Genomic DNA, 27,934 nt, shown 5'->3' with positions numbered 1-27,934 from the left:
ACACTGCTGCTCTTCTCCCAAATTATTTCATTTCCTCACCGAGCGAGACACACACAAATGTGGTACTTGTTACGTTTGTAGCGGGTCAGGTTCAATCTGTTGGGAAAACAAAATTTTCACTGACGTTTTATTGAAAGCTTATCTGTAGCAAGGCGCTTCAAGTGCACTGGAGTATTACAATGGATGTTGCCAGTTTTGCTAATGAAGTAGCTGTTAGTAGCTAACCTAGTTCATATGTTAGCGTATAGAAGAGGAAAGCTAGTTCACTTGTCTGTTTTAATCCATGGGAAACCCGCACGAATATTAGCAAATTCGATGTGATTACATAAACCCCCGGAATCAGATGCTCTGCTTTGATCCTGTCCGTTAGCTAGTAGCTAGCTATATCTCACAAAAACTTCAGCAATGGAAGAAGTTGACAACATCTTGATTCACTCCCTCAAACAAGTCGGCACGTAAGTATCCACTGCCTTAAGTTAATTTACTGTGGTGCATATGCCAGTTTAACTGTAAGTTGCAATGACATGTTAGCTGACTAATGTGATATTTGGTATTGAGCAACACGGCTGTAAGTCAGGAGCCATCCATGTTGTCAACGTCAGCCATCATATGACCTCAGACGTTTGTAGGTTATAGTTTGTGAACTTTTGTGAAGCTTTTAAAAGATATGACGAATGGTGAAACTGAAAATTAGTAATATTTGATTTTTGACCCACAGAGAGGTTAGTGAGGAGATTGACAGCGTCAAACAGTTCAGCAGCGAGCTGATTGTCGAGGCTGTGGTCAGATGTATCCGGGTGATTGATTCAGGCCTGGGCAGCGCGCTGCCCACCTCCCTTCCTCCAGGCATGTCTGCCCGTTTCAGAGTGGGCATGAGTCTGGCGCAGGCTTGTCAGGTAAGACCCCTCTGAAGTATGACCACACTTATTTAGGATGAATGGACTTAATTAGTCCCATTAGTCAGTGTTGGATCGAAAACGATAAAGGCTCTAGAACAGGCATGTCAAACTCATTCCATAAAGGGGTGTGGCTGCAGGTTTTTGTTCCAACCAAGGAGGAGCACACCAGGCCAACCAATCAACATCAAGGGATCACTTAGTTATCAGCTGAAGACTAAGATCAGCTGATTAATTGATTCCAGACAGGTGTGCTCCTCCTTGGTTGGAAACGAAAACCTGCAGCCACACGGCCCTTTATGGAATGAGTTTGACATGCCTGATCTAGAAGGAATTTGAAGATGTCACTTTGAGCTCTGGGAAATTGTGATCAGCATTTTTCTCAATTTTGTTAAGTTAATCAGGAAACTTATCTGCAGTTTAATCCATAATGAAAAAAATTGTTAGTTGCTGCCATGGAGCAAACTACATTCACACAGGAAGACCATGACATGTGGTTGAAAGCCTTAGAGAAAGCTCACACATGTATCTTGAGTTAGTATATGTATTTTTGTGAGAATAAGTGTCATCTTGAAATATAGTGTGTGACAATGAAGTTATCTTCAATGAAGATCTTTCATCAGTTTGTGGAGTCTTCCATTTCTTTATTGCATTGTGACTCACTTTTAATGAGAACATTTTCAACATGCTTTCCATTTGGTACTTTTTTTAGCTTTTGTGCTTGTGAAAACACACAAGGATGTTTAACTAGAAGTACAGAGTTTCAGGCAAAATTCAGATGTGCCAGCATGAGTTCTGATGTGCCTGCCAATGGAAGCACTGCCTGTAGTCCTCCAATAGTAATCCCGATATGTGCATGACATGGTAAATGGACTGTATATATATATAACGCTTTTTGTAGTCTTAACGACCACTTAAGAGGCACTTTTACAACACGAGTCAACATTCACGCACACATTTGTTCACTGGTGATGATGTGCCATCTGCTCATAATGAGCAGTAACCATTCACATGTACACTCATGCACTGATGACACAGTAATTGGGGAGCATTGGTGTTCAGTATCTTTCCAAAGGACACTTTGACATGTAGACTGCAGGGACCCTCTGATAAGTGGATGACCACTCTACCTCCTGAGCCACAGCCGCCCCATGTCAAATTTTTGTTTTCCAGGACATTGGTTATAAAGGAGAAATAGGCTACCAGACTTTTCTGTACAGCAATGAGCCAGAGATCCGTTCTCTGCTAATGTTCCTGGTGGAGAAGCTGCCCAGAGAACGTGCGGAGGCCTCAGACCAGCCAACAGGTACAGAGAAGATGTATCAATTGAGCCATACTTCACAAGGCAGTATTTTTTATACTCTTTTGTATATAATCTACATAGCCTCTAATGTTGATTTTTATTCTGTATCTTTAAAAAAATCGTTTTGTTCTGTTTTACTACTACTTCTTTTATTCTTGCTGTTGTAAGTGAATTTCCCTGACATGGGATCAATGAAGTCTTATCCTAGCTGCACACTTGCCTCTCCTTAGACAGACCAAAATAAATAAATATTGTACTGTTAAGTTGTTACATGTGCTGTTACTTGTGCTGTAACATAAGACACGATAATGCTGATTTGCAGCTATCATGTATTTCATCATCTTTTTACATTTGAGATATCAATCAATCTCTGTTTGATCACAAATAACTACAAGTAAACTCAGTGATGTTTCAGCAAGTTGTTAATCCTGAAGCAAAATTTTATCCCACCTTACCCAAACATAAATGGCAGCGAGACAAGTAAACAGCTTCTCCAAAATTACATTTGTTTTTAGCGTGAATAGAACATCTGATGTGTGATATATACACACTGAATTCTTCATACCCCTGGCAAATTTTGACTTAAAGTTTTATTCAACCAGCAAGTGTTTTTATTGATTGGAAATGAGACAGGCGTCTCCCAGAAGATAATAAGATGATGTACAAGTGGAAAAAAATATCTCTGAACTTACCCTGATTCATTGGGAACAGCTGTTTTAGTCAACAGGTGAAAAACAGCAGCTCTCTGTAGCTGGTTTGTGGACAGTCATGGCACAAAAGGTGCTCACTGAGGACCTGCGGCTGTGCATTGTGGCTGCTCACAAGTCAGGAAAGGGCTATAAGGCCATATAATGCAAAGTATTATTAAAGAACACAAGACGTTCCGCCAGGAGGATAGTGAGGGAGGTGAAAAAGGATCCAAGGATCACCACCAGGGACCAGGGAACCTAATCACAGTAAATGGCACCAATGAAAAAGAGCAATATATCAAGATTCTCAACAACAACATCAGGCAGTCTGCAGAGAAACTTGGCCTTGGGCACCAGTGGACATTTCAGCATGACAACAACCCAAAACACACAGCAAAAGTTGTGAAGGAATGGTTAGCGGACAAAAACATTAATGTTTTGCAGTGGACTAGCCAAAGTCCTGACTTCAATCCAATTGAGAATCTGTTGAGGGAGCTAAAGATCAGGGTGATGGCAAGGAGACGTCCAACCTAAAAGAGTTGCAGCTCATCGCTTAGCATGAATGGGCAAAAATAGCAGTGGAGACATGCAAAAAGCTGCTCAGCAATTATAGGAAGCGTTTGGTTGCTGTAATATTATGATTATGATTATTGAGAAAGGTATGATTAATTTTGAACATAACACTTTTTGTTCAAATGTAAAAAAAAAGCTAAATATTTTTTTCCACAATGATGCCTCTTGTACATCGTCTTATTATCTTCTGGGAAAAAAGATCAAGACAAAACTTGCTGGTGTAATAAAAGTAACTTTAAGTCAAATTTGCCAGGGGTATGAATCATTTTGGGCTTGACTGTAGATACAGAGCAAACACAATGCTACTACTAGGTTTCTTACAAAATGGCAGTAAGATGGTATGCCAATAAGAAAGGATCCTGCATACTGCCTATTTCTTCTAGCCACAAGTACCAGTTTTTTGATCTGACATGAACCTGAGAAGTGAATTAATATTATTAATAATAAAATGATCTATTGGGACAGGACCTTCTCTAAACTATTATGATATGTTAAGCATATTAGTCCCTGCATAATAACGTAGTAATGGAATTTGACATAGGTGATTTAGTGTGGCCAGTAATCAGTCAGTCCCATATAAGAAATGAGAAATCAAAATATATCCCAGAAAACTGTGCTACTGCATTTCTGTAGGTTTAAAAGAAAACATTAAGAGCTATTATGCTAAATTCAGACTACACAATATTTTAGCCTGTTACAAAGGTAACAATGTCAGATTAGGCATTTATAGAGTCATGAATTCTTGCCGTGACTTGGCCAAGAGACATGAGACCACATGTTGGTTCCTAATCAATCATGGCTTGCCAGCTTTTGCATGACATGCGTCATGTCACTGGGAAGGAAATCCAAGGGACCAACTTCCGTTAACAAAAATGGAAACAATCAATGGTGATGTGCATGACACTGGCTGTCTAGTGTTCCCAAAGCCTAAAAAAGAAAGAAAAAATACAATGACAGTTCCTCTATTTCATAGTTCCACCTTCGCTTCGCTGTGTTTACAATTGTGCACGGAAGAGCACTCTTTGGGGCATGTCATGGATTGTGTCCTGGAAAGTAAACAAAATTTTTGCTAGGTTTTCTGTTAGGATGTGAGGCATCCCAGATATGGCATTGGTTGTCGTCCAAAATGATACACATACTACATGGGATAAAACAATCAATTCTCTTATCTGTCTGGTCATGCTGATGTTGGCAAGATAAGGCATTTTGTTTGTCATGTGCCACTTATTTGAGAAGTCATCTTAAGCTGTCTTCTCTTCTGTAGGTAAATCAGTGGTCCTCCAGAGAGCCATTGCTGCTGCTATCAAAGCCCAGCTTGCTGTGCCCTGGTTGCCCTCAAACTGCAGACTGCCACTGCACAGTGAAACACAAGTAAACTATTTAAAATTCAATTTTGATGTCTGAAAAGCTTTAATACAGGGGCATGTCTCAAGTCAGTCATCAAGGTAGGGATAGTGGATGATCCAGGCATATTTAGACTAACTGTATAAAACCTCATCCATCTCCAAATTTCTGTTTATTGACTGTTTATTGATTTATTGTAACACTGTCTTCAGAAATAAGCCACTGTGTTCTGTTAATCATTGGAGCAAACAAGCTAAACAGCAATCAGCAGTCTGACTCAGTGATATGACAGTGAGTGAGGGCCAGCACATTTAGCAGAAATTGCATTAATTTCAGTTCAACTTTTGAACAAAATCACTAGTACTAAAGATGAACAAACTGGTAAAAAATATATATATTCTTTGAAAAAAAAAGTTTGCAGCTGAGGCTCATGAGTATCATAGTGTCATCTGCCATACAAATGGAAGGAAAAGATGTGAAGATGTGAGAAATGTAATTGAAACAAAGAGAATGACTGGCCTAAATGACCAAAATTTCTTGTATCACTAAATTGTTCTGATCATTGGGGTCAGTCAAAAAATACTAATATCTATACCTGTACCGCATATTCATTTTACCTTTTTCCTGTTAAGAGTCCAGGAGCATTGCACAGCTTCCACGTGCAGCAGCTCAGTTTACCACACTGCACTAAAGGTCCAGGAAAGACGCAGCTGAAAGGTAGGCCTCCAACTACACATACTGTTCTGTGATGTATGTACAGTGTGTATGTACTCTGTGTACATACACACTGTACATACATACATAATGCACATACTATACATTAACACCATACGCACACTGTACATACACTGCACACATACACATACATATGTTACTGACATTCATACACACACACATAGAAACACAGGCACATACACAAATGAGAACATTCTATTTCATGTTGGCTCAACCTTTTTATGGTGTTAAAAATATTAAGTTTTCAAAATGTCTCTTTCACTCTTCAATCTCTCAACTATCTATGTGTTTATGTGTCTCTCCTGCTCTTCTGTTGTGATTAGTAGATTGATGTAGAGCCCTTTTTGTCAGTTAGACCTCTCTCCTCTCCTCTCTCCTGACAATCTACAGTTTTTGAATGCTGGTGTCCTGTTAGAGTGGAACCTCTACAGGTCCCACTGTTTCTTTCTCAGTACCTGAGCACTATAGTAGTTACATATTGTGAATACAGGATATTTATATGTCTATTCTTTTCTCTACCTTTTATGCCTTTTAAAATATTAAATATAACAGATTAGTTTCCAGCTTTTTCAGCCACGCATTCCTGCTCATAGCATTTTTATAGGATGCAGTTCCAATTCTAGCAGTTCGTTAGTAGGGATGTAACCATACCAAAAACTCACGGTACTGTGATAAGGCCACGATACAATATCTATTGTGATATTTTTAAAAAAGAAAGTGTTTTTTTTATTCATATATTCATATATATAAGTTTTTCACCTAAAAGTGATTCTGCTTTCCTTCTTTCATGATATAAAAGTAGACAGCCAAGTAGCCTAAGCATGTGCAAAAAAATGACATCAATTGTCTTTGGCAAAATGGTTGAACAATGTACAATTTCAAAACGAAAACAATCCAGCAGTCAGTAGCAGTCCTTTTCTAAAATAATTGAGAGAGCTTCCATCTGGTGACCACATCCATGATCAGTTACTCTACTGGCAGGTTTGACAGTCTCTGCTGCTGACCAGTCACTATGTCACCAGCGGTACTGAACACTCGTTCAGAGGGAACGCTTGTTGCCGGGATGGAAAGATTTGGTTTTGGCTGGTTTGGGCCAATTTAGACAGAAGAGGGAGATCAACCTGCTCTTTCGTTGTGCTGCCGATGTACTTGATAGCCTCGTCTTGTATAGCTGACCTCCTCGCTTAAAAAACCCAAAATATTGCTAATTGCCAAAATATTGTATGATTTATGTGTCTTTTTTGGTGCATTAAATATCTCGTCGCTGCTATCGTCGTTCTCGTTTGCCCTCTACCGGTGCAGTCACTGTACCGTTTGAATCGGACCACCGATATGAATCGGTGAATCTCCACATCCCTAATATGTATATATATATATATATATATATATGTGTGTGTATATATATATGTGTGTGTATATATGTATATATGTGTATATATATGTATATATATATATATATACACACACAGCCATCCTCGAAATTATTCATACCCTTGCTAATTCTTGTGATTTTTTTTAATTTAGTGATGAAATGAATGCAATTTTTCAAGTTTGTGTACCAGTTATAAGTGACCAACAATTGAAAGAATGACAACAATACAAAATTCTAAAAAATCTTTATTCAGAGGTATTTTATTGATGGATTCCCAAAAAATGCCATGTTCAAATCCATCATACCCTTGCCCTTTGTCTTTCTTTAATAGTCAATGTCCACAAGCTTCCAGCATGTCTCCAGTGGGATGTTGGCCCACTCTTCCTTGGCGAAAGTCTCAAGCTGGGTTTCCTAGCCATCACTCTTGTGATGCCACAAGTTTTCAGTGGGGTTCAGGTCTTTGACTTGGCCATTCTAGGACGTTAACATAATTTCTTCACTACCTTGGCAGTGTGTTTAGGATCATTGTCTTGCTGGAACGTCCAGTTGTGGCCAAGTTTCTCAGCACATTCCTTCACATTTTCATCCAGGATCCTGATGTAATCCTCCTTTTTCATGGTTCCTTGGACCTTGACGAGGTTCCCTGTGCCACTGGAGGAGAAACATCCCCATAGCATTATGTTCCCACCACCATACTTGACAGTGGGCACAGTGTTCTTCGGTCTGTAGGCTTCTCCTTTCTTTCTCCAGACATACTGAGTATCCGTATGGCCAAATAACTCCAACTTTGTCTCGTCAGACCACAGGATGGTTGACCAAAAGCTGGGATCTTGCTTCAGGTGACATCTAGAAAAGGCCAGGCGAGCTTCCAGATGTTTCTTCCTGAGCAACGGCGTCTTCCGAGGTGTACGTCCATGGAGACCTCCTCTGTGCAAAACTCGCTCGATGGTGGACTGTGACACCTGTGTCCCTGCCTGGTCAAGTATTTCAATTAGGGCCTTGGTTGTGGTCTGTGATTGTTGTTGACCTCTTGGCAGATTTTTCCTGGCAAGTTTAGAGGACACCTTACGCTTTCTGCCACGCCCACTGAGGTTTTTAACTGTGTTGAACCTCTTGTGCTTTTTTTTTTTTAAGAATTTTATTTATGATTGTCATTTAGATGACAAAAAAAAACATACAGAACACAACAAAAACAACAAGACACCTGTAAGTGTGACAAAACATACTGCCAAACAGAGAAAGAATATGTGCTCATGTCAGTCCATAACGAAAAAAAAAAACGTCCGTAGATAGATTGAAGGCCAGAAATAGTCCATATGCCAGGGCAGGGCAAAGCATGTTTATATAACCAGACAGAATGCCGGAGAGTCCATGTAACACAGTAGAGCAACTCTAAGGTCCACAACACCAGCCAAAGGTCATAAGACCAGGCAAAGAAAGACAACAGGATTAAAATTAAAAAAAACAGAGGAAAATAGGGAAACAGCAGGGCAAATAACAATTTATTACAATCAATTACACGGAAGACATTTTTCCTTCTTAATGTGTTCAATAAATGGTCTCCAGATCTTGAGGAACTTAAAGTGCATGTTGGAGAGAGTGTATCTGAGCTCCTCAAGGTATAAACAGGAGACCATGTCATTTAACCATATTTTAAAGCATGGAGGGGACGCCGATTTCCACTCTCAAAATAACCCTTTTCGCCATGACAATACCAAACATGAGGGCTTGTTGCAAGGCTTGAGGAAGAGTTATAGAGTGATTGGAGTGACCTAGTATCACAAGCAGGCTGTCAGGAAGTAATTGTCTGTTGTATATGTCACTGTACAAGTGAGATGTTATCCCAGAAAGTCCTCAGACATGGACAAGACCAAAAAAGATGTCCTAGAGTCCCATCAGCCATCTTACATTTATCACAAGTAGCAGAAACAGTGGGAAAAATTTTATCTAATTTAGTTTTAGAAAAGTGTAACCGATGAACCACATTAAACTGAATAAGCTGCAGCCGAGCATTTATAGAGCATGTCCTGATCCCAGCCAGCCCTTTCATCCAGAGTCCATCACAAATCTCCTCACCAATATCTTTAATCCAAGCCTCCTTAATGTGCAGAGAGGAAGTTGCCAAATGAAAAAGACCAACACACCGAGTTATTAAATGTTTTGAAGTAGCGGTACTGGTGAGTAAATCATAAAAGTTGTGTTGATCTGGGAGAGTGTCAAATTGAGACAAAGACTGCCTGACAAAATTCCCGATTTGAAGGTAACGGAAGAAGTGACTTGGAGGAAGATTGTACTTCGCCTGCAGCTGTGCAAAGGAGGCAAAGCAGTTATTAATATAGAGATGCTTAATGGTGGACAATCCTTTCTTGGACCAAATTGAGAAAACAGAGTCCATCAAAGCTGGTTTAAAAGATGGGTTTTGACAGATGGGAGCATAAATGGACATCTCCGAGACACCCAGTACCTTCTTAATTTGTTGTAATATTTGAAAGGTATTATACAAGATAAAGTCGCCTTTCCATTGTTTAGCTGTGAAATTTAATTTCGAGAATAACATGGCCGTCAAGGAGGCCCCTGTAAGAGACAGTGCTCGACACAACTCAATTTCAGGCCAGCTTGGACTGAGGGCAGTACAGGCCCAGTAATAGTGTAGAAACACAGGAAGCCCAAGGCCACCCTCGGCTGCAGACTTCTGTAAGTGTGACTTGGAAATACGTGAAGGTTTGTTGGCCCAGATGAAAGGAATAATAATAGAGTCTATTAATTTAAAAAAAGAAGTCTTAAGAAAAATGGGCAGATTTTGAAAGAGATTAATTTAGGGAGTACCACCATCCGAATAACATTAACACGCCCAATTAAGGAGAGAGGGAGAAGTTTCCATTTATCTATCAGAATTTTGAGATTCCCTATCAACTTAAATAGTTGAGCTTGAAAAGATTTTTTGGGTTTCTGGCTATATTGATCCCTAAATATGTAAAATGATCAGTAGAAATTTTGAATGGTAAATTATTAAGAAAACTGTAATCAAGACCATCCGATAAGGGCATAAGCAAACTTTTATCCCAATTAATAGTAAACCCAGAAAATTGCCCGAAATTGTTTATCAGACCAAGTAAGGGAGAGAGAGCTGTCCTTACACCTGACAGTGTCATGACCACGTCATCAGCATACAGGCCAATGGCACACTCAGCTGTGCCACACTTAATCCCAATAATTTGAGGGCTAACCCGAATGGCAATAGCCAGCGGCTCAAGGGCCAAAGCGAAAAGCATCGAGGAAAGACAGCAACCTTGTCTGGTACCACGATATAATGTGATGGAGGGAGAGCTAATTTGATTGGTCAAAACAGAGGATTTAGGAGATGCATAGAGCATGCGTAACATGGACATAAATTTTTCGCTAAAGCCGAATTTCATAAGAGTAGCAAACATGAATCTCCGTTCAATTTGGTCAAATGCTTGTTGTGCATCCAAAGAAATAACCGCAGAAATGCCGAGTATTAGAGACGGAAAATCTTTCTGGAATGAAACCAGTTTGGTCGGGATGGATTAAGGTGCTAATATGTTCCTTCAAACGGTTTGTCAGGACTTTTGCAATGATCTTTTGATCACTGTTTAATAAGCTTAAAGGACGATATGATGCAACATTAGTGTCATCCCTATTTTTTTTCAGAAGAAGGCAAATATGTGCATCATAGAGAGTGCTAGGGAATATTCCATCTTTCACAGAGCAATTTACCATACGGAGTATGGTATCTATGTGGGATTTATAAAATTCTATACCGAACCCGTCTGGGCCACATGCCTTGCCACTGGGAAAAGAACGAATAGCAAATTTAATTTCTTCCAGCGTGAGATCTGAATCCAATTCCTGCCTGGCAGTTTCACTGAGAGTTGGTATATCCAAAGCATCTAAAAAATCTGCTATATCTTCATCAGTGGCTGTGCTTTTAGAAGCGTATAGCTGAGTATAGTGATTGAAAAATCTATCATTAATCATCTTGGGATCAGTTAGTAACTGTCCAGGGGAGGAAATCTTGTATATTGCATCAGCTTGCACACCCTTTAATTATCTAGCAAGCAATTTATCAGCCTTATCGCCTAATTCAAAATGTTTTTGTTTGAGCTTGCGAATATAATTTGAAACTTGTTCACCAAGGCTGTGGTTGTATTCATACTTTAATTTCAATATGGCTTTCAAGGTATCATCAGATTTTGAGTTTCGATAGCTGTCTTCCAATGCAGCCAACTTGGTCTTGATATCAGACAGGGATCTGAGCCTGTTTTTTTTTTTTAATTGATGACTGATGTGAGATGACGTGGCCTCTTATTACAACCTTAAAGGACTCCCAAAGAACTGAATCGGAGACTGCACCATTATCATTTATAAGCAAAAACTCTGAAATTTTGGCTGATATATAGTCACAAAAAGATTTGTCCGTATATAGTGAAGGTTTAAGTTTCCTGTTGTAATGGGGTGCATAAAGATTGAAATTAATTTTCATTAGGAGAGGGGCGTGGTCCGAAATTAGAATGCCATGGTAAGCTGAGCTAACAATGTTGATTTATTTAGTTTTGCGGACAAGAATGGCAACCCCTCTCGCTTTGGAAGAAAAGGTAGATTGGTAAACATGTGATACCCATTAAGATTGCAAACGCCTCTGCTCTGTTGGTTGGATATGGGTTTCCTGTAGAAAAATAATGTCAGCTGATAGAGATTTTAACTGTGAGAATACTTTCCCCCTCTTAAGAGCTTTGCCCATACCTCTACAGTTCCAGGAGGTGAAAGTAATCTGACTCATTCCTGGCCTTGATGAATTATGAATTATCATTTTGCATTTAGCAGAAAATGCAATGGACTAGAAGGACTGACAGGCAACATGGATATAAATGGCAGCATAACAGGTAGTAACAACAACAAACCCCAAAAACACCCAATGCCGCAAAAACAGCGGCCATCCCAAACACTAATGTGGAGGCTCAACAAACCGCACATTTTGGAACCAGCCTATACTAACCGAACCGTGCGGTCTCCACTATATAAGATAGTTAACTGTTAACTGCTTGTATTGACATATCACCTTATTAATTATGTCACATATTTTAAAGAACAAGATGGGAGACAAGAGAGTCTAAACCTCGCTGATGTGTGAGATAGGAAATAAAAAAGGATGCACACCGGGCTAATCAAATATTCGTGACATCTCAATAATAAAAAAAGAAAGGGAAGGAGATGAAACCTCTTGTGCTTGTTGATGATGCTCTGGACTGTTGACACAGGGACATCATACTGCTTGGAAATGGCCTTATAACCCTTTCCTTCACTGTAGGCACATACAAGACGGTGATTTAGGTCTTCGCTGAGCTCCTTCTTCTTGACCATGATGACCAGAAATTGAGAATAACCTGAAAACCTTTCCCCTATTTATACTCTTCTGGAGTTTAAATCAGTGTTTAACATTTGGTCAACAATGTTAAAGGGTTTTATTCCATTGTGACACCTTAAAGTAACTACTGGACAAAGATTACCACATTTGGTACATTTTTGTTGAAATATTGTCAGGGGTATAAATAATTTTGAACATGGCATTTTTTGGGAATCCAGCAATAAAATACCCCTGAAATGAATATTTTCTTAAATTTTATATTGTCATTCGTTCAATTGTTGTTCACATATAACTGATACACAAACTTTAAAAAAATGTAATATTTCGTCACTAAATTAAAAAATCACAAGCAAGGGTATGAATAATTTTGAGGACGGCTGTATATATAGCACCAGGCTCTAGTATTGAAGTATTTGGGGAGTAGATAGAAGGGATGTTTTCAAAAACCAACCAAAAAGTTTTTTTTTCTTCTGTGGTGACTTAAACATTGACCTGCTAAATCCCAATAAGCATAAAATGACTGACAAAGTCATTAATACAATGTACATCTTGGGCTTATATCCAAAAATCACCAGACCCAGCAGAATCACATCCCATTGTGCCTTTAATCAATAACATATTTACCAGTGACATTGAAAATAATACAATGAGTGGACTATTAATTAACAACATCACTGACCAGCTACCAGTTTTTACAGTTTTTAACAGCAACTACGAGAGAAGTCAGCTCGATGAAAAGCAACAATACAGACGAGTGAGGACAGAGATAACTGAACGCACCACAGAATGACTCGCTGGCACAAAATTTGGATATTTTATACAATATTGACAATGCATATGATACATTTTTAAGGATATTCACATCATTGCATGATAAAAACTTCTACAAAACAAAATAGCAGAAAACAAAAATATACAGAGCGACCATGGATCACAAAGGGATTGCAAAATGCCTGTTAAAAGATAAATACACTTATGAGAATTCAAAAAACAAAGAAGTAAAGAGGCAGACAATAAATATAAAAAATATAAAAACAAGTTAACAAACATTGTAGGGGTATGTAGGAAAAAATACTATAGTAAAATATTCTATAATAACAAACAATATTAAAGAAATATGGCAAGTATTAAACAGTAAAAAAAGGTTCAAGACAACAATATTACCCTCCGTATTTTATTGATAACAACATTAAAAAAGACAATATCCATGATGTGGTGAATAGCTTCAATAATTTTTGGTAAGTGTTGGAACAGACCTGGCAGAAAAAAAATCCCTGATCCATCGTCATTGGAGAATTGGAATGATAAACTTATAGACAGGAATCCCAGCTTGATGTTCCACACAGCAGTTAAAGAAAAAGAAATAATTGATATTGTAAATAATTGTAGATACAAAACATCTACAGATTGTGACGGAATTGATATGAAAATTGGAAGAAAAAAAAAAGGTCATTGAGGGGATATTAGAACCACCAACATGCACTATATTGGCGAAAGTATTCGCTCACCCATCCAAATAATTGAAATCAGGTGTTCCGATCACTTCCATGGCCACAGGTGTATAAAATCAAGTACAATGGCATGCAGACTGTTTGGATAAATCTTTGTGAAGACATGGGTCGTTCTCAGGAGCTCAGTAAAATCCAGCGTGGTACTGTGACAGAATGCCACCTCTGCAGAAGCTCAGTCCTGAAATTTTCTCACTCCTCAATATTCCACTGTCAACTGTCAGTGGTATTACAACAAAGTGGAAGCAATTGGGAACAATTGCAACCCAGTAACGAAGTGGTAGGCCACGTAAAATGACAGAGCAGGATCAGCGGATGCTGGAGCACATTGTGCGCAGAGGTTGACAACTTCCTACGGAGTTAATCACTATAGACCTCCAAACTTCATGTGGCCTTCAGATTAGCTCAAGAACAGTGCATAGAGAGCTTCATCGAATGGGTTTCCATGGCCGAGCAGCTGCATCCAATCCATACATCACCAAGTGCAATGCAATGCGTTGGATACAGTGGTGTAACACATGCGCCACTGGACTCTAGAGCAGTGGAGACGTGTACTCTGGAGTGACGAATTGCGCTTCACCATCTAGGGATCTGATGGACAAGTCTGGGAACAGTACTTGTCTGACTGCACTGTCCCAAGGTAAAGTTTGGTGGGGGGATTATGGTTTGGGGGTGTTTTTCAGGAGCTGGGCTTGGCCCCTTAGTTCCGGTGAAAGGAACTCTAAATGCTTCAGCATACCAAGAGATTTTGGACAATTCCATGCTCCCAACTTTGTGGGAACTGTTTGGGGATGGCTCCTTCCTGTTCCAACATGATGATGACTGTGCACCTGTACACAAAGCAAGGTCCATAAAGACATGGATGAGAGAGTTTGGTGTGGTTGAACTTGACTGGTCTTCACAGAGTCCTGACCTCAACCAGATAGAACACCTTTGGGATCAACTAGAGCAGAGACTGAGAGCCAGGCCTTCTTGTCCAACATCAGTGTGTGACCTCACAAATGCGCTTCAGGAAGAATGGTCAAACATTCCCATAAACACACTCCTAAACCTTGTGGAAAGCCTTCCTGGAAGAGTTGAAGCTGTTATAGCTGCAAAGGGGGGCATCACATTACATTAAACTCTATGGATTAAGAATGGGATGTCACTGAAGTCCAATGCGAGTCAAGGCAGGTGAGCCAATACTTACCAATACATCACTGGCATTAATTGAATCAATTAGGGAAATTACAAATGCCATAGATCACAAACCGTATGCAATTGGAATATTTATAGATCTTAAAAAAGCTTTTGATACAGTTCAATCAATACAAAATATAGGCAACTATCCTGATCCACTTAGCCGCCGAGAGGCTCAATTAGGGGAAAAAAAACCATACCATGCCCGACGCTGGCTGAAGTTTGTGTTCAAAGAATAACCTGCTCCAAAAGTACTGCTTCGTGCATTTGTTGGTGATTATTTTGGTGTTATATTGGTGAAAACCGAACACTTACATCAGAAAGGCAGGAATTCCATCAACAACCAAATCAAGCGGCCAACAAAAAGTAGCCCTTCCAGTTCACCCCCTCTCAGTTCAAAACCCCAATACCAGGTGAACAGCTGACTATACCACCTCTAATGCTGACGTACCACCACCACGTGACCTGCCTACTCCGGTGTGACAATACAATAATAATAATACATTACCGCGGCTATAGCTGCCACAGAGAGCTGGCCTCTACATTCCAACTCAGTCTCCCATCTCCCACAGTGGTGCACGGACAATCACTTGCAGTTAAATATCACCAAAACAAAAGAACTGTTTTTTGACTCCCCCAGCACACACAGTCAGCCTCCAACCCCACCCACACCTCCATCAGCATCAATGGTGAAGTTTTTTGAAATGGTGGAGAGCTACAGATATCTCGGACTCACCCTGGACAACACACTGAGTTTTGAACAACACGCCATTGGAGCACTTTCTGTTGCCCCCTACCTTCTGCTGCTGCTCTACAAAAGCATAATTCAACCATCCTCCTTTACTGCTCCCTCTGCGTCTTTAATTTGCTATCAACCCCCACCAAGAACAGACTTTTACAAATCACACACAGGGCCGCCAAGATCATTGGCCTGCCAACCCTAAAACCTCCAAGAGCACACACCATACCCCTCCCATCTGGTCGCTGTTACAGGTTACTGGTGTGGAAAATAGTTCAGCAGGAGTTTTGTCCCCTCTGCCATAACAGAACTGAATAGAAGATTCAAATTGTAATGTGCCAGAGTTTGTGTTTGTGCATATAAAGTTTGAGAATGTGCTGGTCGTGAGTGTATATTTTTGGATCCATGTATGTCTGTAGAGTGTGATGTCTTCTGTCAGGTTTGATATATTGTTGTATTCTTGAGGCTGTATGAAAATGTGACAAGAAGCTATAAGGTGAATGAGTTGAAATACTGTGAGTGTGTGTGCTGTGATTTCAGAGGTGAAGGACTACCAGCGGGACATTCTTCCTCCTGTGACCGCACAACCTTCCCATCATACCTCTATGGTGGCATCCATACTGGAACAGCACACAGCTGAACTGAGTGCTGCTCAGGAGTGGGACAACGAGTGGAACAGTCATGGACTCATGTCCCGCCTCACACCACAGGCAAATCATCTCACTTACTAGATTCATGTTTACATTTCAGGCAGTGTTAGATTGTCTATAAGTGCTAATGTTAACACTTAGCTAGGTGGAATTACCTGTAATAGCTCACATGGTAAATTCAGTCATTCATGTTCATTACAGAGTCACGTAAAACTCACTCTCTCTGCGAGTCACACTTTCTCTTTTTAACATTAAACTTAAAGGGAGAGATTATGCCCTTTGAGCCACTAAAATATTTTTAATATGAAACGTCTACAGGAAAGTGGAGATGTCTTTACAATAGCTTAATAGCAATTTAAAACGGAAAAGTATAACTAAGTGGAATTAGTGAGAACAACATTTCTATGATCTAGCTACCTAGCATGTATATGTAGTAGACACACATATATAGCATTGCTGGATCTCCATATTTCGGAATTTTAATTTTTTTTTTTTATCAATTAGCGCTATTGAGTACCTTCGGCTCATGAAAAGTGTTAAAAAGAGCTTGTGGCTAAATCTCATAACTCCACTGGATCCTCAGACTGTTGGCAAAACGTCATCGCTTCATCTTGCCTTATAAATGGGCTTCGGTGTCACACTGTGTTTTTACATGGTAGTCTACCATTTCTGATAATGTTCAAGTGTAAATTTAATCTGCGTGGTGGAAGATGAACAGGCCTCCTGGCTAAAACTCTCAAACTTGAGCAACAAATATATTTGTGTATTTGCTGCTAAGATGTAAGTACAGCTATATCTAGATGATGCAAGTTTTGTTTAACTTTTAACTTGCACCGGGATGAGGTGCCATTGAGAACTTGAAAAGAAGCACTCAAAAGCCACCTTGTGTAACTGAACTCCTGCCTTTAGCACCCAGATGACAACACCTGTGATAGTAGCCAATTTTGTGTGCATGTTTACATGCAAATGATAAGCAGACTCTGCATGCACAGCGATCAGTTCGTTGTGTGCTCTGGTGAAGGGGCGCACTGGGTCAGTTTATCAAACAACAGGCAATGCTCATTTTAAGGTTCTGGTTGGCAACTGGTTGGGCCTTTGCTTGTTTGATAAATTGATGAAGTGCACACCATTGACAATCATAAAGAACAGAATTACACAAATCACACACAAGGCCCCCAAGATTATTGGCCTGCCAACCCCCAACCTCCTCAACAGCACAGCCACTGCACACACACACTTGCGCCAACCAATATGACACTTTAGATTTTTTGAATACTTACCCCCAGAGCATGCACACAGAAATTAGTGTTATTGTGTCGGCTGGGTTTTGAGGTACGTGTTTTTGATGCTTGTGCCCTTCCCTATATATATATATATATATATATATATATATATATATATATATATATATATATATATATATATATATATATATATATATATATATAGTTTCACAGTGAAGACAGCATGTCTCTCATTGAAAATTATTCACTGGAATCACATGCCAGTATAGGTATAACTTCCGTTTCACTAAAGGAATACCCTTAATGGCTTTTATTACATGTATTCATGTATTCACTACTTATATGAGTCTGCACAGACATGGATGTAAACGGAAATTTGACTGGTTGATAAAATAAGTAACAATATAATAAGTAAAACAATGGTTGAATTTATTATGATTGCACATTAAAATATTGATATTACACAGTTCAGAATACTCTGATCTTGCACATTAGTGAGTTGTTAGTTTTGGTGTTTGTGGTCTTACTGGGAGCAGTGTTGATTCTGAAGTCTGTCACTGAAGCAGCTGTCAGGCAGAGCCATGGCAGGAGACCACTCTCTGTGGGAACCTGCGAGACGAGAAAGCACAAAGACTCAGGGGAAGAAGCCAAGTTACTAACATGCCTTGGTAGGGCATAAATGCATACTGGAGAGGGAGAGAAGACCAGAGGAGCTTGGTGTATCATTGGAAGTCCCCCGACAGTCTAATGCTATAGCAGCATAACTAGAGGCTTGTCCAAGGCAAGCCTGAGCCAGCCCTAACTGTCAATTTTAAAAGGAAAGTTTTTAGCCTCCTGGACGAAGATTGGAAGATGTTTCCACAGGAGAGGAGCTTGATAGGTAAATGCTCTGGCCTCCTATTCTGCTTTTGGAGACTTTAGGAACCAAGTAAGCCTGCTTTCTGGGAATGCGATGTTCTAGATTTTACAGGGAGCCAGTGAAGAGTGGCTAGTATTGGAGAAATATCTCTTTTCCTTGTTTTTGTCATGGCACGTGCACAAGTGTTCTGGATCATTTTGTGAGTATTGAGCAATGAATTGGGGCAGTAACGAATTGCAATAATCCAGTGGAAACCATGGAGTGTTTCCTGATCATGTTGCCAAGGGCAGCATATATAGGGTGAATACACTGAACCCTACGGAACTACATGACTGGCTTTAGCGTGCGCAGAAGAATCATGATAGTCTTGTGACTTGATCTCTTTTAATTTTTTTTTTTTATCAATTAGCGCTATTGAGTACTTTCGGCTCATGAAAAGTGTTAAAAAGAGCTTGTGGCTAAATCTAATAACTCCACTGGATCCTCAAACTATCGGCAAAACGTCATCGCTCCATCTTGCCTTATAAATGGGTTTCGGTGTCACACTTGTGTTATTTATATGGTAGTCTACCATTTCTAATAATGTTCAAGTGTAAATTTAATCTGCATGGTGGAAGATGAACAGGCCGCAACAAATATATTAGATGGATAAGAGTAGGCTTCTTTACAAGGTATTATTGAAGCCACTTTAAAGGACTGTGATACCTAGCCTGCTGATAGACAGGTTGATCATATCTAATAAAGAAGCGCCAACTAAGGGTAAAACTTCTTTAAGCAGCTTAGTTGGAATGGAGTATAAATTACAGGTTGATGACATTGATGAAGAAATTGTTCAGATTAGTTTGTCGACGAGAGAAAAGTACTGGTTTAATAGCTACTTCTGTGGTTTCTGTGTTCTGCAGGAGGTGTTGAATTTCGTGTCTCTAAAAGGAAGAATTATAGCTTTAAAGAAGCTCATGATGTCATTACTATAGAGAAAGGAATTATGACTCTTTGTCAGCCTGGCCACAAGGCTGAAGAGATACCTGGGGAAACAAAATCTCTTTGTGGACTTTCATGGTCCAGAGACTTTTTTTATACAGCACAATGAGTTAGACTTGTGTATCCAATTTCAAGTCAATCTGTATTATGGTGTGAAGGTAGTTGCCTTTGCAAAATAACCATACACAGATATCTGCATACGAATGCAGAATCTCAAGGCAAGGGACAAGATTTTGGTATCAGGAGCGGTTTCTGCTTCTAGTCCATATGTATTATTTGAGTTATGTTGACCAATCACATTTAAGTGGTCATTGGTTGCAGGTAAACAATCCATGTGCAGAGTAATAAAGCTGGGTTACATTGGCTGAAAAGCAATTTCAGAACCCCTCAGTTATCATCTGATGATGATAGCTTTTTATTAACTTTTTTAAAATTGATCTGGCTTCATATGCAAATATCTGTTCATAGAGATTACCCAAAATATGGAGTTGTTGTCAAAGTTTGAAGGTCAGGCTCTTTTCAGACTTTTCAAATGACTGGTGCACAAAAGAGGAACTCTTTGCCTGGATTTAAGATAAAATTCAAGAAACACCTCACTGAGAAGCATAGTGACGCATTCCTGTGCTCCTTCACAGATATGCCGGTCATCTTCCCCCTGGTACAGTACCACTCAAATAGGGTCACTAGTTAGTTGTTGCACACCATTGCACACCAACATTTCACTTGAATAGAGCTATGAACTCATGTCTCAAACAGTGCAATCACAGCAGCTTTCGAAAGAACTGCGAGATGCTTGATCTTCTCAAGCTTCGGCAACAAATTCCTGGCATTTATATGAATAAAAAGATATCCTTTCTTAACAAATAAAACATCAGCATGTTATCGCCTCTGGGGTACCATCAAACACTTCTGCTGCACTACAGACTAATGTTTGAGTCTGTTAATGTTGACTGCTGTGTCTGGTCTATACTTAAGGTGGCTGAGTAAAAAAAGGGAGGTGAACAGTGGGTGCACTTGCGTTTTGTTTTTGTTTTTTTATACTATTTTTTTTAGAGATTTTTCACAATGCAATACAGAGAAGAGAGACATATAGAAAAACAAAAACTTAAAAAAAAAATAATACAGTACACCTTAACACAAGCACTCAATGTCACTGTCCTCTGCTTCGTTTCCTGCATGGTACATGATGAAGATTCACCAGCTGGCTAAGCCTCCTTAGTCTCCATCCACGGGTCAGCAGCTGGCTTAGGGTCAGATGTCTCTGTGGTCATATTTAATATTTGAATGTGCATCAGGGAGAGATGAGTATGTGGCAGATGAGATCTGTACTTGGTTTTTATTATGTTGAATCCCTTCTCACATACTCATCAAAGGCAGTAAAAGAGACAATTTAACCACCTTGTTGATTTTGGAATAATAGTCTGGATTGTCATACAAATCATGCACAGAGGATGCTGCCAAAAGTCAAGTTGCAAGGAGGTGTTTGTGGTGCCTTCCAATCTGTCAAAGAGTAGCCCACAAAATTCAGAGGACTGCAACTTTGCCCTTAACTCCCCAGTAGTAGCTTGTGCACGGCTCTGCATGATATGCATCTCCAACATTCACTTCAATAAAACATAATCCTCAGCATAGGAAGAAGGAGGACATGCGTTATTAGCCTTATGAAATGCTAAGAGAAAAACATTACCGAGAACTTGCTGTGGTTCTTAATTCAAGTTGTTGTGACATTAAGCAAGCGGGCAACCTTTCTCAGTAGGTTGTTGGCAATAGCTCGTGCCACATTCCTGTGCTCCTTACTGCTTTCATGTCTATCAAATAATAGATGATCAAAATTATTGGAGCCTGTTTTAAACGCACCTGTTTTGTCTGCTAGATTTGGGTGGGAATGACATATCTCCACATTTTAGTGTGCTCATCATTAGCTTGAAGCCACAGCACATCTTAGAGCAACTTCTCACAGAAAAGTCTTTTTTTCTGCTCAGGTTCAGTTTTACGCTTCTTTGCAAGTGGCAGAACTCCAAAAGTCTATTTTTGCACATTACATCCATCAAAGTGAGAATCAGTAAAACAAGAGACATACTATTTGTAGATTATTTCAAGTGTCAAAAGATCTAAGTACTAACACATCACAAATCAAGCAAATAAAATAATGCTTGTATACTGCGTTTCTGAATTCTGCACTCATTTCAGCTTGACCTAGCGTACATTACATTTTCAGTCAGTGAAAGTGATGCTATATGAGCAATTCCAGTTGGGTGTCCACACATCCTGGAAGACTTCAGTGTTCAGGACAAACAGGAGGAATTCCAGGTCAAATATCTGATAATAGTATCCTAGTGACAAATGGAGACAGTAATTTTTAAATTTTTTTCAATATTGCACAAGAGTGAAGCAGCCTGCGGCTACGAAACGTGTTGCAATATAATCCCTCTGGGTCTTTGTGCACCATCAATTTATGTCAACTTAAAGTGTTGTTTCCACAGAGACTCACTGAGAGACTCAGGTTTTTATAAGTGTCTGACAACATTATGGAAAGAATGCCTACCACAAACCACAGATTCTGCCTGTAACTTTACAGTGTTGGATGCCCTGCACCTGTTCAGGATAGACTGCAGTAATGATAAGTATCCTAATTACAACCCATTCCATGTTAAATGAGTTTGTCTGTTGTTGAACAGGAGTTTCGCTGCAGGAAACTGACCCGATTGCGTAAACGCATTGTGGAGCAGCTGCATTCTGCTGCACTGCCCTCTCCTGAAAGTGCCTTTGGAGGTCCTTGCTCCACCTCTGATCTGTCTGAGCTGCTGCAGGCCTTCAGATGCACCACCCCCTCTGACCACATGCTGACCAAGGGCACCCACTTCACCCACACCCAAAAGTTTACCTTCACACAGGTGAGAAGCACTCATGACCAAAACACTAAAAAAACAGCTTTGTTAAAAACATGTTTCTACAGTCAGAGCCAGAGCCACAGTCAGAGGCACTGTTCCATGTGTGCATGTCCTCCAGAAGGCAGCAGCGGTGACCATCCCCAGTGGGCACCAGTCAGAGAGTGATATACAGCTCCGTCAGCAGGAGGAGCTGACTGCAATCCAGCAGCAGTTCCAACAGCTCAGCAGTGATGTTGTCCAGCTGGCAGAAGATGTGAAGCACATGAGTGTCACTTATACACAGGTAAAACACACACCTGAGCCTAATGAACTTATGTCTTAGCCTAGACATCATTTACTTATTGTAAGGTAATGGCCCAGTGGTTCACTTATACAGTGCGTTTTTACTTCTAAACCAGCAAGCATTTTGTGTTTGGAATTGTATGTAGACTGGCACGATGCTGTTTGTGTTTTATGTATATTCAATTGGATTCTGGCTTTCAACTGTGAATCTGCACATGCACTCAAACACACATGCATACAAAAAGAGGCAAGACCAATTGTTGTTTGTCAAGATGTGGTTTACTGAGCTCTCAAGTGTTATATACATTTGAAGATTAAATTCTCCTCAACATGTGGAGAAAATTGTATTCATAATATGACCTGGGGTGCTTTCAGAGGGAAGACATTTTGCATTCAGACTGGAAACAGGCCTACAGGGGAGTACAGTTGGAGCAACAGATGAATCCATTTAATGGCTGATCAGGCACCAAAATACTGCACAGTGGCTATTATACATGTTAGCGTTCTTGTTTATTTATAACTGCAAAACTTACCTGAGAATCATCAAAAGGATTGCATTTATATAGCGCTTTGCAAGTCTTGCCAATGACTTAGTGCTTTACAACACAAACCAGCATTTACCCATTCACTCATGCATTCATACACTGGTGGCAGAGGCTACCATGCAACGTGCCATCCGCTCAGCAGTTACGATAACCATTCACTCATGCACCCACATACTGATGGCACAGCTATCGGGAGCTGATAAGTTGATGACCGCTCTGCTTCTTGAGCCACAACCACCCCACATCACTGCCTGATGACACAGAACTCAGTCATAAAGTGTCAATAACTGCCTGTTTGCATCCTTCTGAAGTAAAGGGGTTATGTTTTGGTGCAGGTGTTGGATGAGTTGAAGCAGAGAGAGCTGGGGAACACTGAAAAAGAGGAGAAGATGCAGGTAAAGAAGAAAACGATCAACCTTTTGCCAGATGCTGACAACAACCTGCTGAAGCTTCAGGTAAGTGTTCCAAGTAAGATGTCTGTCATCAAACCCAGCATGGAACTCAGTTTTAGAGAAACCTGTGTGTTTTTTTTTCTCCAGGTTCTGGTGGAGGCCAGTGCCAAGCGTGTGGTGAACCTGGCCTCTCAGTGGGAGAAACACCGTGCTCCACTCATTGATGAACACCGTAGACTCAAAGAAATCTGTAGCAACCAAGATGTCAGTGGTGCCTTAGAACAACATGTTCATCAAACATTTGTTCCAGTGAAAACACATTTTAATTGTGCCCATGTGTTTTCAAATTTTTCAGCTGGAGTCATCCAGAAGGCTGTCTGAAATCAAGTCTTTGCATGACAAAATACGCATGTCTACAGAGGAGGCCAAGAAGAAGGAAGAAATATACAAACAACTGGTAATGGACTGAATTTGTACGTCTTGCTGACACAGGATTTTTTGAAATTTTGTCACAGTGGAGGTAGGAGTTGCACAATTAGTTGTCCAATTAGCATTGTGTCTCTTCCTGTTTCAACATAGGCAACGGAGTTAGAAAATCTTCCACAGGATGTGTCTCGGTCAGCATACACTCAGAGGATTCTAGAGATTGTCAGCAACATCAAGAAACAGAAGGAGGAAATTACAAAGGTACATCTAAAAGCAATTGACAAGAAGGTGGATTTATCTGCACTTAACTAATACATAAAGCAAGGAAGCAAATACTTGGCTAGTATGAATAGTTTCAATTTAGTCCTGTACACAGCAGTATAATGGCCCAATCATCCCAACATTTTAAACAGAAATGAACTCATTTTAGTGGATTTAAACATTTAAGTGTTTGCTATATACATGGTAAATGGACTGTAATCATATACATTCATTCTTTTCTAGTCTTAATGACTACTCAAAGCACATTTACAACAGGACTTAACATGTTGACTTGAAGGGCCAGGGATGGGACCACTGACTCTCTCGCTCGCCCTCCTGAGCCACAGCTGTGTGTTAACTGTAACGTCTTTCATATGCAGCATTGTATTAATTTTGCTTGCAGATTTTGTCAGATACTAAGGAGCTCCAGAAAGAGATTAATAACTTGACAGGAAAGCTGGACAGGACCTTCGCTGTGACTGATGAGCTCGTCTTCAAGGTAACAGAGAACTCTTGTAACATTTTGTACATTGTACATTTTGTTTGACTGTGAAAGTAGTGATGTGAATCCTTTATTTCACCATGGTTGTAGAACCAGCATCAATCCAAAGCAACAAAATTTACACAATTATTTCTTCAGCTGCACTTACCGTATACATTGTGCGTAAATGTATGTGTGAATATAATACGCAAGGATAGATTTCTAACTGAACACTGCTGAACACAAAGTTGCCCTTGACTGAATGTAAATACCCCTACTTAACACAAAAACGTATTGTGCTTTATCTTCATGATGTACATTGAAGTGCAATTCATTACACAAGGAAAATGTCAAAAAAGTTAAGGTTTAAATTCTTGCCTGGTACAGTATACATATGCTAAAATCCTGTGGATCCTTTAAATGGTAGTACATGCTGTGTGTTTGTGTTTTTGGAAAAATCTATTTATTCTGTTTCCTCCTTTGTCATTTGTAGGACGCCAAAAAAGATGAATCGGTACGCAAATCCTATAAGTACCTGGCTGCCCTGCATGAGGTATGTCATGTGTATGTCTGAATTTCATGTATTTCATCTTATCTCATTAGAGAATGTGTTACATGTGTTACATGTGTCATCTTTTCTATCTTGCATTCTTCTGTAGAACTGTAATCAGTTGATCCAAACCATTGAGGACACCGGTACAATCTTGAGAGAGATTCGCGATCTAGAGGAGCAGGTAAGATTTAGTTATTTTAACATCATCACATCATACTCTCTAACATTTTGTGAAATACTATTTTGCCATGTTAAACAGTGTCGGATGAGAAAAAGTGTGTCCAGTACAGAGAGAGTTGCCAGATGTGGTTAGCCTAGCTTAGCATAAAGACTGGGAGCAGCCCATCTCCATTTCACTTTCATTATCATATATAAAGTCTGTTTAACAAATGCAGAAATATGAAACAAGACATTCATTAGAGAGGTAGCATTAGAGTTATTTCCTTTTTAGAAACTTAAATTGTATTTCTTTTTATTTTGTTGTTACAGTAGAAACTCCAAAATGAGTGTTAATGAGCTGTCAGGGTTTAGTAGCATCTTTGTGATGGGTTTTAAAAGCAGTCCGTTTTCCTCATTTTTCATTTAACCCTCATTGTTAAATTTCAGTGTAGACAATCCAAACCACTGAAATGACTGTGCATTACACAGCAAATCTGTTCTTATCGCTTTCAAAATCTCTGTCAAAGAGATACCAAAAAAAATAAATTGTTGTTCTCCAAATCACATTCCCTCTGTAAAAACTGGATTGCACCCATGTGAGTTATAGTCCTTATTGATATAATACCTTGTGTGAAGAAATTTTATAAATTCAATTCAAAGCCTTTTCTCATTTCCCTTGAACATATCCCTATTTGTAGTCAGACTTTGGACACTGCATCCCTATTTAATTAATTATCTTTCCAACTTGCAGTGGATCTTGTATCACACCAATACAACAAAGATCGGACTTGAGCAGCACAATAATGTTCTTAAAGACTTGGTAGAGCCATATCTCCCTTGTCTTTGGGTAGTTAAACAGTTATGTACTTCGTACTTCATCTTATTATGATCCTGAATGTCCCATAACTTTTGGTTGCTGAGTGGATTTTAAAATTTGTTTTTCAAAAAATGTTGAAAATAAGATGTCAGTGAGTGATAGTAATCTTTTTGGCAACTGAAGAGGTACAAAAAGATCATCAGGCAGGTGCAACGTGACAAATGCATGACTTACTACAATACAAATCAACATTGAATCAAATTGGTGCACGAATGTCTTTTTTTTACTCAATGCTGTTTCGGTCTGTAGTATTGCTGTATTATTCCTTCTTGTCACTAGTGTCAGCACTCCAGTCACTGAGTGAGAAAGAAATCCTGTTTCATCTTGAATTTGAAATGGTTTGGACCTTTCTTGGTCAGAGTAAACCATGCTTTTTTGTTTGTTACTTGACCCATGTGTGTATTAAATTGTTCACAGATTGAGACAGAAAACGGAAACAAAACTGTGGCTAACCTGGAGAGGATTCTGGATGACTACAAAGCTATTCGACAGGAGAACTCTGCACTCGCTGCCAAAGTCAGAGAGGGCTAAAGGAAGCCCTGGTTTCCTCCACGCTGCCTGCTGAGGCTGAAGTTGTAGTAAAAAAAAGTGGAGCCATAGACGACTTGAATGGGACTGAAACGGAATTCAATTTTTTTCACTGATAGCACTGCTGTTAATCAATCCCACCTTCTGTTGCCATTGGAGACCTGTTTTTCCTTTGAAAGGCAAGCTGATTTTTGTACTGTGGAATTAAACTGACGTTTTAATACACAACCTGTGGATGGATAATTTATGACAACTACTTTGTCATTTCAAACTGATTTCCACAGCAAGGCATGCTGTCTGAGGGTCTGTGGTGGTTATTTGCCCTGTACCCAAATGAAACATAACACTGGACAGCAGAGGGTGCTGTCAGTTCTTTTCTCATCAAATGTAAACTCATTCATATTGATGTATAAGATGCTTTTGTAAGATATCTTGATTAAAATCTTTATCTTTGAATTTTTAATACAGGAATTATTCCACCATTCCAGACATTAGCCATTCCCCTGTTCTAATGATCTTATTTGAATTGATTATGTTGAGTGAATGGCATTTCAATGTTTTCCAGCCACATCAGCAAAGAATTGTTGTACATATGGTACCGGCTTAAATAAAGATGCCTTACAAACTTGAGGAGCGGCTTTTACTATAATCCTTTGTGACGCTGGTCGTGTTGAGTGGACCTGCTGTCATTTACATCATCTGCACCCCAATACAGTTTCATATACCACTTCTGTACCATTTCCGTGTATATGAAGTTTCTTTTAAATGCAGGTCAACCTGCTAAAAAGCCAGTTGAGCCAATAGATGAGTTTGCCTTTGCTGTTTTTTTTTCTGGTGTGCCCCATGCAACATCACAAACAGGCTGGAAATCAGGATAACAGAGAGCAGTATTTGGGCCAGTGACAATGTTACGGTGGTTCTGTTTTTATATCTTTAACTTAATCAATCAATCAATCAAACTTTATTTCTTTTGCGCCTTCCAACATCCAAAAGAAGCACAAGGTGCTTAACAAAGAAAAATAAAAACAACAAATAAATAAAACAAGTAAAAAGAATTTTAAAAAACACAAGTCTCTTCTGC

General features: G+C 39.5%; 1 protein-coding gene across 2 annotated transcripts; it reads left to right on the top strand.

Moving 5' to 3' along the window:
• ccdc22 (coiled-coil domain containing 22) lies at positions 1-27,481 on the top strand. 2 transcript variants are annotated; one of them, XM_041945483.1, is made up of 16 exons: positions 1-455; positions 719-896; positions 2,070-2,202; positions 4,726-4,832; positions 5,438-5,522; positions 16,265-16,434; positions 22,137-22,352; positions 22,471-22,632; positions 23,512-23,631; positions 23,716-23,832; positions 23,924-24,025; positions 24,148-24,255; positions 24,659-24,754; positions 25,230-25,289; positions 25,396-25,470; positions 26,743-27,481. In XM_041945483.1, the coding sequence occupies exons 1-16, from the start codon at positions 406-408 to the stop codon at positions 26,854-26,856; spliced, it is 1,893 nt and encodes a 630-aa protein (XP_041801417.1). In that variant the 5' UTR covers positions 1-405; the 3' UTR covers positions 26,857-27,481. The 2 variants fall into 2 exon arrangements, with proteins under 2 accessions (XP_041801417.1, XP_041801416.1); XM_041945482.1 differs by having other exon boundaries at positions 2-455; positions 22,468-22,632.
• Positions 27,482-27,934: the final 453 nt, after the last annotated feature.

The sequence above is a fragment of the Chelmon rostratus genome, chromosome 10 (assembly GCF_017976325.1).
Source record: "Chelmon rostratus isolate fCheRos1 chromosome 10, fCheRos1.pri, whole genome shotgun sequence".
Classification (NCBI taxonomy): Eukaryota; Metazoa; Chordata; class Actinopteri; order Chaetodontiformes; family Chaetodontidae; genus Chelmon; species Chelmon rostratus.
The sequence above is the reverse complement of the archived record's forward strand: the minus strand, read 5'-3'. Positions and strand labels throughout refer to the sequence as shown.